General features: G+C 46.7%; 4 protein-coding genes across 4 annotated transcripts; 1 reads left to right on the top strand and 3 right to left on the bottom strand.

Moving 5' to 3' along the window:
- Positions 1-727: 727 nt before the first annotated feature.
- On the bottom strand, positions 728-4,499 carry I203_103937 (uncharacterized protein; the record flags this gene model as incomplete). Its single annotated transcript, XM_019149509.1, has 18 exons — positions 728-790; positions 856-921; positions 974-1,501; positions 1,564-1,776; positions 1,832-1,973; positions 2,045-2,113; positions 2,168-2,278; positions 2,352-2,371; positions 2,452-2,491; positions 2,542-2,603; positions 2,657-2,729; positions 2,804-2,826; positions 2,890-3,154; positions 3,208-3,428; positions 3,489-4,056; positions 4,115-4,187; positions 4,258-4,293; positions 4,358-4,499. The coding sequence occupies 18 exons, from the start codon at positions 4,497-4,499 to the stop codon at positions 728-730; spliced, it is 2,715 nt and encodes a 904-aa protein (XP_019001052.1).
- A 1,939-nt stretch (positions 4,500-6,438) lies between these two features.
- I203_103936 (uncharacterized protein) lies at positions 6,439-8,133 on the bottom strand (the record flags this gene model as incomplete). The annotated part of the gene is made up of 6 exons (XM_019149508.1): positions 6,439-6,506; positions 6,577-7,389; positions 7,462-7,571; positions 7,644-7,695; positions 7,773-7,927; positions 8,003-8,133. 6 exons carry the CDS (start codon positions 8,131-8,133, stop codon positions 6,439-6,441), a joined length of 1,329 nt encoding a protein of 442 aa, XP_019001051.1.
- Positions 8,134-9,115: 982 nt separating this feature from the next.
- On the bottom strand, positions 9,116-10,356 carry I203_103935 (uncharacterized protein; the record flags this gene model as incomplete). The annotated part of the gene is made up of 5 exons (XM_019149507.1): positions 9,116-9,642; positions 9,712-9,824; positions 9,891-9,942; positions 10,034-10,191; positions 10,253-10,356. The coding sequence occupies 5 exons, from the start codon at positions 10,354-10,356 to the stop codon at positions 9,116-9,118; spliced, it is 954 nt and encodes a 317-aa protein (XP_019001050.1).
- A 2,228-nt stretch (positions 10,357-12,584) lies between these two features.
- On the top strand, positions 12,585-13,256 carry I203_103934 (uncharacterized protein; the record flags this gene model as incomplete). The annotated part of the gene is made up of 3 exons (XM_019149506.1): positions 12,585-12,869; positions 12,958-13,105; positions 13,180-13,256. The coding sequence occupies 3 exons, from the start codon at positions 12,585-12,587 to the stop codon at positions 13,254-13,256; spliced, it is 510 nt and encodes a 169-aa protein (XP_019001049.1).
- Positions 13,257-14,699: the final 1,443 nt, after the last annotated feature.

Below are 14,699 nucleotides of genomic sequence, written 5' to 3'. Positions count from 1 at the left end.
AGTGTGATGGGGTGGTGATGAAGCGAGTGAGCGATCAGGACTTTGGTAGAACATCACAAGAGAAGCAATTTGAATCTTTACGACGCTGTCATGTGTTTGAGCGAATTACCTTGGAGGTGGATTTTCGATAATATCGTGATGTCCGATGCCCGGAGAATTGCAGCCGTTCCCAATTTCATGCCGAAAACTGGACCAATTCGTGATTTTCAATAAGACTCTTGTAGCGAAACCGTGTAAACAAACGGACACCAACCGCCGAGCCTATCGCACCATAGAATAATGGTCATAGACATGTATGTCCATTGACGGATTTGGCACCACGTGTTTGCCAAGTGCATGCTCATCCTGTTGGTCATGACCCTCGCAAAAACGCAAAGATCGGCAATTGAGATCATGTGGTCACCCATCAAAAACTATACGACCGTACACTTAAACGACACTTGACTAACATGATCCTCTATAGCCAAAATCGTGAAGAGCACCTGTCACAATATGTACGCACTAGTCCACGCAAGAGCATGACCCGGTGCGTATGCATCGGGCACGCCGTGGTCATATCCATCACATGGTATAACACCATACACGGCAAGTCATATCCGGCGAGAGTCTGCGTTTAATGATTTGTCTAAGCGCATCTGTCTTGATGGAAGAGTCACCAGAAGTGTACATGTACAATTCATCGCAATGACATGAGCACAGAGGCACGGAGAAAAGCTGTCTGGCACCATCAAGAATTTTCAGTAGTACCACTATCTATTACACTTGAATCCCAATTCCACCAATTACTATCCTACCATCAGAAATCAGATGTCAGCATGGATTGATGTTAAACGTATCAAGTGGGGTGATTCTCACCGTGAATGCAGGCCCGTCTTTCTCCGAAAAATCTTGCAACATCATTGGATCCCAAAATTCATGAAGCTGCATAGGCCAATTGAGCTTCGGAAGCAAAGAAATGACTAAAATTACTCACGAGATCATTGGTTGATGAATCGTTGACGTCATTGTTCGATGTGATTTCTTTAGAGACGGTAGGCGCGTTTTGCCCGGATGTTTCAGAGCTGTACAGTATATCTTGTAAGGCCAACGATATAGTATCATTGATAATGTTTGATGGCGATTCTGTGATACCTGAAGCAGCTGGCGTGACTTGTAAGATCGTCTTTGCCGTTTGAGTGCCTCGAGATGCTCTTTCAATCAATCGGGTCTTCAATCCTATCAATTCCACGTTTTCATCATCACTCTCCTCACCCAAATCTGCCCCGGGTTGTGTCCCACCCATCTCCCCACTCGATTTCTGAACCTTGCGTATGGCTTGAGCGCGAAGACGTAACAACCAACGTAGATTATGCAAGATGCGCTTGGAGTGGCTGACTTGCACTACTGCAGTGTACAGGCCTATGGTGGAATCTACCTGAGAAAGAGCGAAGCCAACTAATGGATTATTGGGATTCCGAAAAATGAGCGTGCCAAGGCAGACTGCGGAGTTGAAGACGTGATACTGGAATTGTAAGATTGGCATCAGAAAAATTATTTCTTGTACAGAGAACAGAAAGAACCCACCCAAAAGAACCAATGCCGAGCACACACGTTCGGATGCAAAGCGTAAATACCAGCAACCACGCTGATGATCACATGGCATCTTTCAACCACCGCCAGGAACGATAATCCAAAACTTGACCTGGTGGGATCCTCGGATTCGTACATGGCTCGCGCGTAGAATGGACGATGTAGGAACAAGACCGCTTCTGATATGTTGATGGCTAGGGTGCATTGCTGATAGAAGGTTAACTGGATTCAAATACAATGAGAATCTGTACGTGGACCTTACCTGAAGGGAGAGAATCAGATTGCTTTGCGTGATTGGTGGACTATCGCGCACAGCGGCTTCAGTGTTCGAATACACGGATGGCAAGGCAAGTAAAGCCGCTCGGCACCTCAACCGGAAAGGAATCAGTCTCTCAAAATCGCAACTTATCGCCGAAGTTAGCGAAAGATCTTGCTAAATGGAGAAAGAGAATCAGAAGAGCGATGATATACTCACAGTCGCTGATGGAGCTCGTTCACTTTGCTGTAAGGGGTCTCGTTTACTTTCATCGCTCGATCTAGAATACTATATATAATATATGTGAGCTTATTTTCAAGCATCCACATAACGTATACTGACGCTGCCGATATGCGGGACAATTCGAACTTCAGCGTGAAGAAATCTTTCTCAAGGGATAACCCGGGATGGCTGGGAAACGCAGTATCGACGTAATCCAGGGAGAGCGAACACCTAATCCATCCTCTTGGTGGTCAGCGTTAATGTTCACAGTCAATCCACGAAATGATCCCAAATGAATACTCACGGCCGAGAGAAGCAGTTGGCCTGCAATGGCAATATGGATAGCGATAATGATGAGAATTAGCTTGACCAACTTATCGCAATACATAGCATCCCTAACGCACCTGAAATACGTCGACTGAATAGGATTCCCAGAAAACACGCCTAATTGTATGTGTGATGAGCATGTCGTTATACGTATCCTGATGGCTCACCTTCGTTCCTCAACAACTTCATGTGGAAGATTCCATCGAGCTCCATCTCGATGTACACCCATCTGAGCGCAGCTTAAGCCCAACAGATCTGTAAGTCCTGACGCATATGACTTACAGCTTGCAATAGTCTCATAGCCATTCCCCATAGTGGCCATGCCGAGTCTCCATTTCTACCTCTCTCGGTCTCACTACAGCATATCCCATATGTCAAGTATCAGTTGCACAAAGCCGGATCGGGATCTTGATGCAAGGAATTACTGACAGCATGTAGTGTGCCATAATATGCTTGAGTCGATAGTTAGTATATTTACTTATTTGGGTATCGTTCCTACAGGTCACATGACTCACCAGAGCTTGCACTCCAGCTAAAGTAGTATTTACCAAGAAATCCGCCTTTGCCAAACATATCTTAGCCAGATTGCAATAATTTTCCGCTAAAGGATCATTAGGACGAAGTTCCAGACTGTGCAGTGCTCCCATGGCAAACACAATGTAAACGAGTCCGAGCTCCTGAGGAGCAACCTTCGGCTGCTGACCCCTGCCCGTGTTTACTACTGCAAGATACATCCGATTGAACATCGGTTGAAAATATGCCCGTGGAACGATATCAAAGCTACAGATGATGATCAGCTCGATCGGCTCTGGGACATCCGCAATCTCACTCACTGCCAAGCAAAATATCTGTAATAGCAGTCCACCAAGACCGTGCCCTCATCAGTCGGCGGTAACGCTGCCAACAACTCTGCTGTGGACATCTGTTGGTTACGGAACGGGAATGGTACTGTTGAAAGAGCAGTGAATGATGGAGTCACGAAACTATTCCCCTGCCTCTCCGGAGAAGGCATCCTGGAGATGCAGGGTGATTCCATTGGCTCATGTATTTCTTGCTGATTATCGACCAGAAGTCAGCCAATCAGATTGATCTCAAGGAAAACGACACGACCTACGTCTTTGAGCCATTCACTTGCAGCTGTCGGACCCAAGTATTTTGATCTGCCACCCTGACTGATCACCAATGTTCCATGACTTTGATTCTCAGGCGAATCCTGTTGAAACGGACCTTGGGCATGCCTATACATATTGAGAGTTTCTGCTGTTGGAGTACCAAAATCGAATCGAACATGATGTAATTCGGGTTGAGGCATGGGAGGACCGACATCAGACTCTATTTGCTGATCTGGAACGGCATCGGCAGCTTGCTGAGTTGAAGTTGCCGCATCTGCTAACTCCGATAATGCGCTTCCGGCTCTGGCCAGGGGGGAATGGGACATGGTCGTTGCAGTGAATTCGTCCATACTGAATGTTGGCACAACTGTCTGTGGTACTGGTGAAGGTCGACGTTGTGGAGGAGATGTGTGATGTTTGCTCGTATCTGAATGAGTCATTGATGGTGGTGGCTGGGTGGCCGATTGTTGAGGTGGTTGAACAGCGCCGGGTTCTGCAGGTAGAGGTATTCCGTGTTGCTGTAACACACCTTCAAGGGTTTCCAATCGAGTCAAAAGACCATTCGAGCCTCTATGCCAAGTCAGAAGGACCTCAGAGAGAGTAGATAGTCAGAAAGGGGACGGCTTACATGTTAGCTTGAGGTCTCTCCCTCTCAGGACATAGATGTCCACAGGCCCTTCTTACGCAGTTTGCACATGGAACTAGGTCAAAGTCACGGTCATGTGAGTGTCTTTGCCGGGTGAATACAAATGAATATATGCTTCAGCTTACTTTGACGATCACATTTTAACTTGAGCCTCCGACATTCTGATCACGAGATATATCACCTGCGATCAGCTTATGCTTGCGGACTGGATGAGTGTCATCTCACCAGCACAACTGAACTGTTGTCTCTGTTTACGTTTCTTTGCAGGTCTGGGTTGTTCTCCGTCATGACCTGACGGCCGCCGATCGAGCGAATTTGATAAAGGAACAGAAGACGACTGAGATACCCGATCATCGCTCGAGGACATGGCGTGCAGAAGTGAATGCTGTTGTGTTGTTGATTATGCGTACGCTGAGGTTTGAGCGAGAGGAAATTGGTGAAAGATGGGATCGGAGAAAGAGGAGTAACAGTAAGACCTGTTTGTAATCCCAATAGCCAGTCACCTTTGCCTCGTGTCATTGGCGTCTCATCGGACTTAGGCTTTAGCGGATTTAAGTCAGACACACGTGTTGGTTTCAACGGCATTTGCAAGTCGTGGCGATCCAAATCTAACGCATGGTGTATCTCCATGCCAACACACCATTCTCGATCTCTGGACAACCTAAAGTATACCCAATGATAATTCACAGCATTCGGTATGATCTCTCACGTGATTTTAGCATTCTCTTCAAAGCCTGCGTTCGGTTACCTAGGAATAGTTTACGCGATCGCCTCAATTGGTTTTCCAGGGTTTATCGTATGACCTTGGTTGGGTTAGGATTTACATACCGGCTAAAAAGATCGTGGGATTGCCGCAAAACTTCATGTATCACTGTGAGCTATATACAGTTGGATCCAGAATGAATGATCTCTATGCATCTATGGAGCTTGACTTTAAATCCTATGGTTAATTATTGTGCATATTGACAAGATCTATATTGCAAGATGTTGCATGCCCAAATTGCCATCAAAGTCTACCGGCATGCCTATCTAGCAGTTTGTGAGATATGCCTGTGCCCAAACACCAATTTGCTTTTCGCTATGCCATGCAATATTGGGTACTTCAAGGAGGATATACATCTTTATCAATTGTATCACTGCCTTTGCACAAACCAAAAGCCATGCCAACAACAAGATCCACCAAGTGGCGCAACAGTAATGGACAATTGGGCCCGTTGAATTTAATATCCCCAATTGACAACATCATATGACCCAGCATCCCGATACCCGCGACGACCCAGATCAGCCCGAGTCTAGCTCCGAAGTAATCACTCGAAGCGGCCGATCGGATCGTAGCACACATTTGAAGAGCTTATCCACCAGTAGGGATCAAGTGGACCTGATAAACCGAGAACTTGTGTGTTGATGGGTTACTCTTCAAATACAGGTTGAAGTAAGAGATGGCTGCGGAGAGTTTGTCAGCATGCACACAAATCGCATAATAGGCATCACTCACTTTGTCCAGCTACCATACAGGGTGGGTAGCAAAACATGATGATCCACGCGGAGTACTCTTTGACAGAATGAAAGGTCAGCTGAATAATCCGAACATCATCAAGCACGACTCACAAACGGCAATACCTTTGGCTAAGGTGAGTTTTCCCTGAAATGCTCTTCCGATCTCCTCCATCCTCTCCTCTGCTTCTTCTAGGCGATGAAGTTTGTGCCAGATAGTACGAGAGGTCTTGGGGGTTATCGCACATGCATCTGAGTACGTTGATCTACTCCCTTCGAATGGCCATTGCTATTCATGTATTTATATTCATCGTGACGCAGGAGAGGAGCCAAGATGGAGCTTCAAGAGCGGTCATTTGGGAAGCCGATGTGAGTCATTGGCCAGAGTGGACCTTGACAGCAGCCGCTTGCATTTATAAGTGTCGACAATCTCTATTTCAATTTGCGGAACAAAGCTTAACACTTCGGCGGGATTAGGCCCACACCTGACCTTTTTGAAGGTTATGGGCTTTGGGACTGGATCCGAACGTCAGTGAGAGATACGTTATGCGGCATGCACATGCGCAACATCCAGGAATTCAATCTGAGGTTTACACTCAATGCATTCCTTCGCACTTTGATACAGAGTGTACCTGATCTAATGGGCCTGAAGATCAAGATCAGATGAGATTTGAGGCATCACAAATACATGCGGGGTATGGAGTCAATATAGCGGCACTCGAGCGTAGCCAAAGTCATCAACGTATCATATCGAGTATATATAGCTGACTTGTTGTCATTAGTACCTTTGACATGCCAGAAATAGAGACTGTTTAATTGCACATAATGACTCCACATTCGGCTTCGCATTGAGTGGGACATTGACCAGTAGGGATCCAGCCTACAGATACCAACAAGCACATCAGTCATCGGGCCATCCTTACTTTAGAATTGCAAAAACTGTCCCTCACCGATCTTAGAGCTACCCGATTGAATATCCCCGCAGATCCTCAATTGTAAACCATTACAAGAATAAGTACCTTCCTCACAATCAGCCTCTTCCGATCCTGGAATTTCCATGTCCAGTTGTCCACTGGCACTCGGTACAGCATTACCACTGGCGACGGAACTGCTGGATGCTACAGGTGCACTCTGAGCAGATGTTGGGACCGAAGAAACGCCCGTATCACTCGCAAAGGCGTTGACACCAAACAAGGAGCTATTGGAGGTGGCAGCACCACCAACGACCCCAGAGGCAGATGAGGATTGAGCTGAAGGAATGGCGGTTGATCCGATGGAAGATTCAACCTCGGTAGTAGCGGATTGAGAAATCGACACGATAGGAGATTCAATGCCGCCTGAGGAAGTGCTCGGAACACTCGATGAGAGACTTTGTGGGATAGAGGTCGGCATTCCGATCGGTACATCACCCGCACCGGTTTGCGAGAGACTAACCGCTCCTGACGTGAGTGATGAAACTCCTACAACCGGGGAGGATGTCGAAATAGCAGCAGTTGCGGAAGAGACTTGTTGAGATTGGGCTTCGGTCGCAGTAGGGTTGTTCCAATCGATCGAACCCACCCCTTGGGTGGTAACAGCAGTAGGAACTGGTCCACCAAAAGTACCCGATCCTTTATCGGCTTCAGTGGGATCTTCAATAACATTACCACCATATTGCAGTTTCCAGTAATAATCGTTGGTCACTTCGACCCTCAGTCCCTGCGGATTATCGCATCCCGAGTTGGATTGAGGGATCTGATCCTGGAGTCCAATGATAGCTTCGGCTACGACAAACAATAACAGCATGCAAATCAGCCATGATGATAATCAGAGAGGCTGCTTATACTTTAGCTCACCACTCATATCGATTATATCGTCTTTACCGCAATACTCGCAACCATCCCAGATGAAGAACGGTCCAGAGTCCATCACGTAGGGTGTACCATCAGCTTTATAGACATTGACGCTGAATGATAGATCATGACAAGTATCAGTGACACCGATGCTAAAGTATAGCAAGTCTTTCAGAGAAACTTACATTCTTCCACACCAGTTCAAGAGATCATTATCGACCAACAAGTTGTTCATGGCTATATGACGAACATACGTGAGTCAATCAATACCATGGCATGTCATGCACACTTTTGACAAGTTTCAATGGACCTACCAATAGGTGTGACCTTATCCAATTCAGTGAGGGATTTCCCCCTTGTCCACTCGCAAGCTGGCGGAGTGGCGTCCGGTCCCGTCATACCAGTGACCACCGACCAATTTCCTCCGAAAATATTGCTGCATGTGTTACCACCTTTCAAATCGTAGTACCTAGACAAGGAATTGATCGATCAGTGATGAAGCGCCGCACAAACGGGATGAAAAAGAAGTGGGGGACAGACTCACACGGTTGCAGCGGAGCTCTCGATCGTGAAATAAGGCGTGTCGGTTTCTGCTTCTGTCCCGTTCTGCTCCGCCCTGGTCAAAGTCAGCAAAGCCAACAGCCCAAACAATCGGGAGTTTGTCAAGAATCGCATGATGTTCATCTTCAGTATTTGAGAACGTTGTCGGATAAAGCCCAGGCCACTGATTTGGGATCTGCGTCTACGTGAGTGAGATCTGACAAAAGGTAGGCTGTAGCTATGGACTAATGAGTGCTGACCAGATAGAACATGAACAAAAGTCCAGCTTTTGCTTCTTGATGTAACGGTTAAGAATTGCCTCTAGTTAGATCGTCAGGAGGAGAAACCGATCAGCCAAGGGTAAGACCACTCTGTGTACTGTAAGTATTCATTCGTGTGCATATATACTGAGCGTCAGCACCTTTTGACATTGATCTCGGAAAAATCCAACAGGGCGATCGTTCAAAGGATAACATCTCATTGTTAATCGTTTCATCCCAATACGAAAGGAATAGTCTATAAGATATCCTTTCAGACTGTGCCGGAATTAGATCAATCTTCCGTAGACTCCCCTGCGCGAGATCCATTGTTGTGGTCTTGAGCAAGTGTACTGCAGGTGGTGCAAAGTCGGTAGTCATCGACTGACCGACATGATTGTGAACTGTGGTACTGTTTTATGGGCTTGGCGATAACAGTGACGCCATCGGTCAGTGCATCGATGGTGTCGATGAAACGCTTAATGGATAGATTGTCGTTCGTTTGCTCCAGATCTGCATTGATCTTGGTCAGTATAAGGATGGAGATCAACATAAGCTGCGAATTTAATTAGTTTCCGAAAGCTGCCATCAAGCATGATCTCCATGCGAATCAGACGTGAGAACGCATCATCTACCGTCTTTTGTCCATTACACTATTTTATACGTACCAGTACGTATACAAGATGAAACCAAATCAAACCCATCAAGGGATATGACCGGGAAGTGAGCAAAGCAGAGCACAAAGGGAAACAAGAGTTATCGACACGTAACGAATCATAGCAATCGCAGGATCTGTAGTAGCGTTACGGTAGACCGGATTATCAGCTTGTCACTTCCCAGAGCGAAGTATAATCAACCTACTAATGCAGTTTCGCCAACCTCCTCTTCCTCTTCCTTCTGCAGGTATTCTCAGCAGTAATAGCATTATTCGAATCGGCTACAGCAGCTACGGGACCAGCCGTAGGTGCGGCAGCCAGTTCATTGTTGCCGTGCCCACCCCATCCGCCCCAGTTGTTAGGACGATGTTCACCCCCTGTATTTGTCGAAGTAGGAGCGGTAGGCTGAGCCTGTTCTGATTGAACGGTGGTGATAGTAAATTGTAAGGGAGATGACGAAAATGCAGGCGGTGGCTGTACAGGTGGCGCAGGTTCAGAGGAAGGTGAAAATGAAGAACCAGCTGATGTAGGCGAAACTGAAGCGGAAGACGCAGCAGCTGGTGTAGACGAAAAACCCGGTATGACAGGTGAAGAGGGTGAACTTGCGCCTCCTCCTGAATTTTGTAATCCCACGGAAGGGTCGACGACGTAGTTGTCCATCACATTGTATCTGAAACCAGTAGGGTTGTTGCCTCCGCATGTGCCGCCTTTGGATTTTACGAAAGCTTCGCCTGTTGTGAATCAGACTCATAATTGTCAGCGATGTAAGCGAATGCTCCAGCAGTTGATGGTATGCTCACCCGATACATCAAGGATCTTTCCACCACCAGCACAATTCTGACAGCTATCCCAGATATAGAATGGTCCATCTGGCATGATCAATTCAATCCCATCCGGTCCGTACACCTTAACTCTACATCGCGATAGACATTGACATCAGCTGCCACTCAAGCGATGATAACATGAAACGCTAACTCACTCTCGCCCACACCACTGAGCAGGATCTGCCCACACTTTATCCTGGTCAAAGGCTGAATTTCATCAACAGTCTATCCTTTCATATCTTGAACCGAACGACCAAAACGACGTAATGGGTCATCAGAACATCACATGCCAACTCACCGACTATCCGATTCGTTCCAATCTGATTCAAACTCATGCCCCTCTGCTGCTCACAATAGGTCGTACCGGCATTGATACCAGACGAATCGGCCCAGCCTGCAGGTACCGGATCACCTGCTGCCTTCCCGCATCCTCCCTTATCACCTATGTCATAGTAACTATAATCGACAGAATGAGATGTCAGCCCGTCTCACGCACCGTGGAAAGTATAATACTTACAAAGTCAATTTCACATCAGACTGGGAGAAGATGGAGGCGTTCACGAGCAAAGGAGCGAATAGGAGAAGAGAAGATAGTATGGTAGATGCGGGTCTGTTGAACATGTCGATTTGAAAAAGAGCGACTGAGGATTGCAGTGAAGGGTACTATGGATGCATTATCCAGCCTTTCTATCTGTCTATTTATCTATCTGTCTCGAAGTCACGGGGATGGGTGAAGATCGCAAGCAAGTTATCGATACCCTGTGTAAAGAGCGTGCTGGGTTATAGATCGTTTTCGATGGAATGAATGTCGGCTGTTGTGAGGAAGGTGCGTGTAAGGTCGATGTCCAGAGGGGATCGGGGAAAGATTGACCTGGAAGATGGAAGGTGTGTCGAGATGTCGATGAGTCGATCAGGTGACCCAGATTCAGTCTACAACGGGAAATGGACGAAGAGAAACAGAAGGCCAGAAGCAAGCACCATTTGAAGTGGGAAGAGGGTAAGGGGGTTTTAAAAGGAAGATTGAGAATTTTCAAAGGTGTCAATGTACTCGTATCAACTCACACAGCATGCTTTGTCTATTATGCCAAGCGATCAATTGGTCAATGTGTCACTTAGTCCGCCTGTCGAAAGGACACATTCCTCCTTGGTCTCTTCCCCTTCCCCTTCCCACTCCCTCCCTTAAGAGTATCTGTAACAACAACAAATTGTATGGTTGAATGACTAAATGAGCCATTGGCAATTAGTCCGAGTCAGCCCTAACACAACGCCCAGACCCATTTGCACATCTTTCATTCAGTTGGTTGATCAAACTAGAAGACCAGAAAGATCCATTTGTCTGCTGACGTCTCTTATCGATGTGCCTTCGTGCATAGGTGAACAGGATATTGATGGTGTGGTTCCATAGATGCCGTGTGCTGTTTTCCATCTTGTAGGATGCAGAGAAGGGGGGAAGAGGGGTCAGCACACAAAGTGAAAAAAGAAAACACACGATCCTAGCTTACTCACGCGTCATAGACGGACACACACAACACACAAACAGTACACACGTACATTGTGGTCTGTGATAACAGGCGTACATCTCAGATACAGTAGTATACACTCTATGCCCTCATGCACGACCCTCGTACTTACAAGTCCAGATCGATCAGATCCGGAAGTATATTTACTTGGGCCACGCATGTCAAAATTGTGCCCTTGTGGGGCAGTGTGCATCCCTCATCAGTCAGCATGATCAGGTCAGAACAAGGCTAAGTATGACCAGCAATGCTTTCCTTTCCATGAAGTTGTGATTACGCAGAGATGCTAGATCCTCCGCCTGTTCAATCATATTTCCGAAATGGTCCAGAAGTTCGAGGGCTGTGTGAGTCACTGAACATCGGAGATCAACACATGACCTAGCTCATGATCTCACACAAGCCTAAAACTAAAAATAGATAGAGTTACAGTCGCCTCGAGTGTCATTTCCACTTCGGTCAACCGAAGAGGTTAGCAGCAATCCACGCGGTTGATCTGCTGACACAGTCACTATCAGATTGTTGCTCATGCTCCAGTGTAGTCGGCTGGTATCGACGTCAGGAAAGTGACTACACATTGCACCCATAGGTACCCGGATGTGAGACATGGCGGCTCTATTAATCATATTTCAGTCCTGGTCATATGATAAGATTAAACAAACCCCCGGCGAAAGTGATGTCGAGATTCCACTCACACTGTTCGCCCTTAGAAGGGGAATCTTCACTTGATGCTCATGGCACAGCATTCTAAAACCATCTCATGTAGAGTAGGATGCATCGCCTCTGATCTGTCTGTCCCTAGGCTACTAAAGAGGAATCTACAAGAATACCACTTCCCTAACGATTATGCCTTCAGTCTCTACCTCATTCCGATTTCATGAGTATCGGATGAGAGCTACTAATTCTGTTCTTCCTCTGCGAATTTCGAATGCCTAATAGCCCACTTACCACTTCCGTCTTTCATCTAGAGCGATTGATCATGAGACCATGCGTGCAATGTCAATCACGATGATGCTGCCGGAGATCTCACATCGCTCGAGAAGCGTACGAAGTGCAAAAGAGAGGTCGACATTTGATTCAACCAAGCTGGTAGACCAGAGCGGGAGGGATATTGCGGTGTAAATTAATTCGCAAGACAAAGATGTCGAGGTGGTCAAGGCATGATCATACGTATCATGCTCAAAGACCAAAGATCCTGGCCCACGAAAAGATATATAAGGGGCACTTCTGAGATCTTTCTCCTCCTCTTCTCCTCATCAGGTCTCCTACCAAATTATCAAACCACCATCTTCGAGCTAATTTTACTGAAAGCCCAAACTCACCCAACAAACCAACATGCTCGCTTCTCTGATGCTCGTTGTCCTTCCCCTCCTTGCTGTTGTTTCAGCCTCACCCGTCAGACGATTCACCAGCGCCCAGATCGTTGCTGGTCGAGATGGAAGATGTCTAGGTGTCCAATCTCCCGCTGGGGTCGGCTCCGCCGTCTCCTCAGTCGCATGTACCGCCAGTGGATACCTCACCAGATGGGATATCAACCCTGGATCAGGTAGTGTTATCCTTTCTGGAACTGGTTTAGCTTTGGATGCTGGTTCCACTCCTGGTAATAATGGTGCTTTGAAGGTGAGTCAATACTCTTATCAACACCTGATGTGTATCCCAATGACCGGGACCATTCATCACTGCTGATCGTGCTCGTACTCGCACTCAGGTCTGGACATCTTACCCTACTTTGTACCAACAAACCTGGTATCTCACAGGCGACAACCGGATTGCCATCACAGGCGGAAACCAATGCCTCGATGAGGGTGTGAACGGTATCCAAACTTATCAATGTACCACCGGAAACACCAACCAAAGTGAGCTCTACGATTCCTGATCAATTGACACCCTTGGGCAGCTCTAGCTAATGAGATTGTTCCACAAAAATTAGTCTTCAACGTCGGAGGCGGATCTAGCCCATCTTCGTCCTCTTCCTCCGCTGCTCCATCTTGCACTTGTCCTACTTAGTAAATTGGGACCAGCCGATGGCCAGCCGAAAAGTAACAGCTTTATACGGTATAATCACGCAACGAGAATGTAAGGGAATGGACAATCTACTTGAAATCGGTTATAATCGCGGACATTGGTATTTCATGAACGGACAATTGAGCACTTGTTATTCGTCGAGTAAATATTCAGTTATAATCCATGAAATAGTCAAATAGTACCGCGTGTAGGAATATGGATTTGTAGCTATGGTCTCAATTTCCTTCTCGATGGAAGCCGATATGGCGTTGATCTGGATAATATCTCACGGAGTTTTCGACGAACTTTTAGCTCGATACTCACCGGCCCGGCTGTACTAAGATTTGCAAAGCTCGGACCTAAATACTACTGTATCGCAAAGGGCACAGACATGTTCGGCACAATGCCATTCAGATGGAACCTCCTTCGTCCGGTCTAGCTTGGTTCCGAGCGGATCAAGCTATGGTGCGGATGCATCAACAGGGCTGCTATGGCTGGGATTCCGCACGCAGCCTCGCTGTAAGTGGTAACATGATTTCCGGTTGGCTAATGTACGCCTTCAGAAAAAATAAGATGGTTGAGCCGGACGTAAACACAAAGAAAAGCAAACAACAAGAGTCACGCATTGCAAGAGGAAGAGCATCTTGACACCTGAGAAATGATTTGCAGGTACTAACCCGGGATCGGCGGTCTCGGACAAACATCAGAAACAACTGTACAATGTTGGCATATTCAACTGCTGATGAACTCACCCTAACTGATTATCCTGACATCCTCGTCCTACCGTACCTTCTATGGATCCGAGTAGGCTTCGTGCGGTCTTCCGAAAGACTATAAATACGTCCCGAAAAACACAAGCAAACGCAGCAATTCTGTGCTAGTAGACAGAAAAAGAGACTAGAATAGGATAACTTCTGAGGGAAAAAATGGCAGGTGAAAAAAGGATCTTTCCCGTGAAGCATAAAAACCTCGTCAAGATGGCTTATCCATTGGAACCGTACAAAATCTCCCGCATGTTCTCTGCGTGACCCTTCGGAACTCCTAAAATCCCTCCCGTCGTTCTGCGTTCTGCCATTTTTCGTTTTGTGATGGATCTCCAGGCACCCGGAAATTATGAGATCGTCAGGAACGGGTAGGTAACCTCACCTTGTTACCGAGATTTTGGTCCCCTACCTAAGCAACACGGTACCATCAGCTTACTTTCCTCGAAAGCACGGCACTATTAACGATGCTCAAGTGATCAAGATAAGGAAGAATAGCAGAGGTTCGACCAAAGAACCAAAGAATCAATGTTGCCTGGCAGTTGGCGACGATCAGTCCGGACTATCCGGCAGTTGCTGTCACGCTTCTTCGGTTCCTTGTCGCAGTCTGATTCAAATGTTGTATTCGGACGAAAGAAAAACATTGATGCTTGGTGCTCGAGATAAAAGCACTTGACAAACAAAT

This window comes from Kwoniella mangroviensis (assembly GCF_000507465.2).
Source record: "Kwoniella mangroviensis CBS 8507 chromosome 1 map unlocalized Ctg01, whole genome shotgun sequence".
In the NCBI taxonomy this organism is placed as follows: Eukaryota; Fungi; Basidiomycota; class Tremellomycetes; order Tremellales; family Cryptococcaceae; genus Kwoniella; species Kwoniella mangrovensis.
The sequence above is the reverse complement of the archived record's forward strand: the minus strand, read 5'-3'. Positions and strand labels throughout refer to the sequence as shown.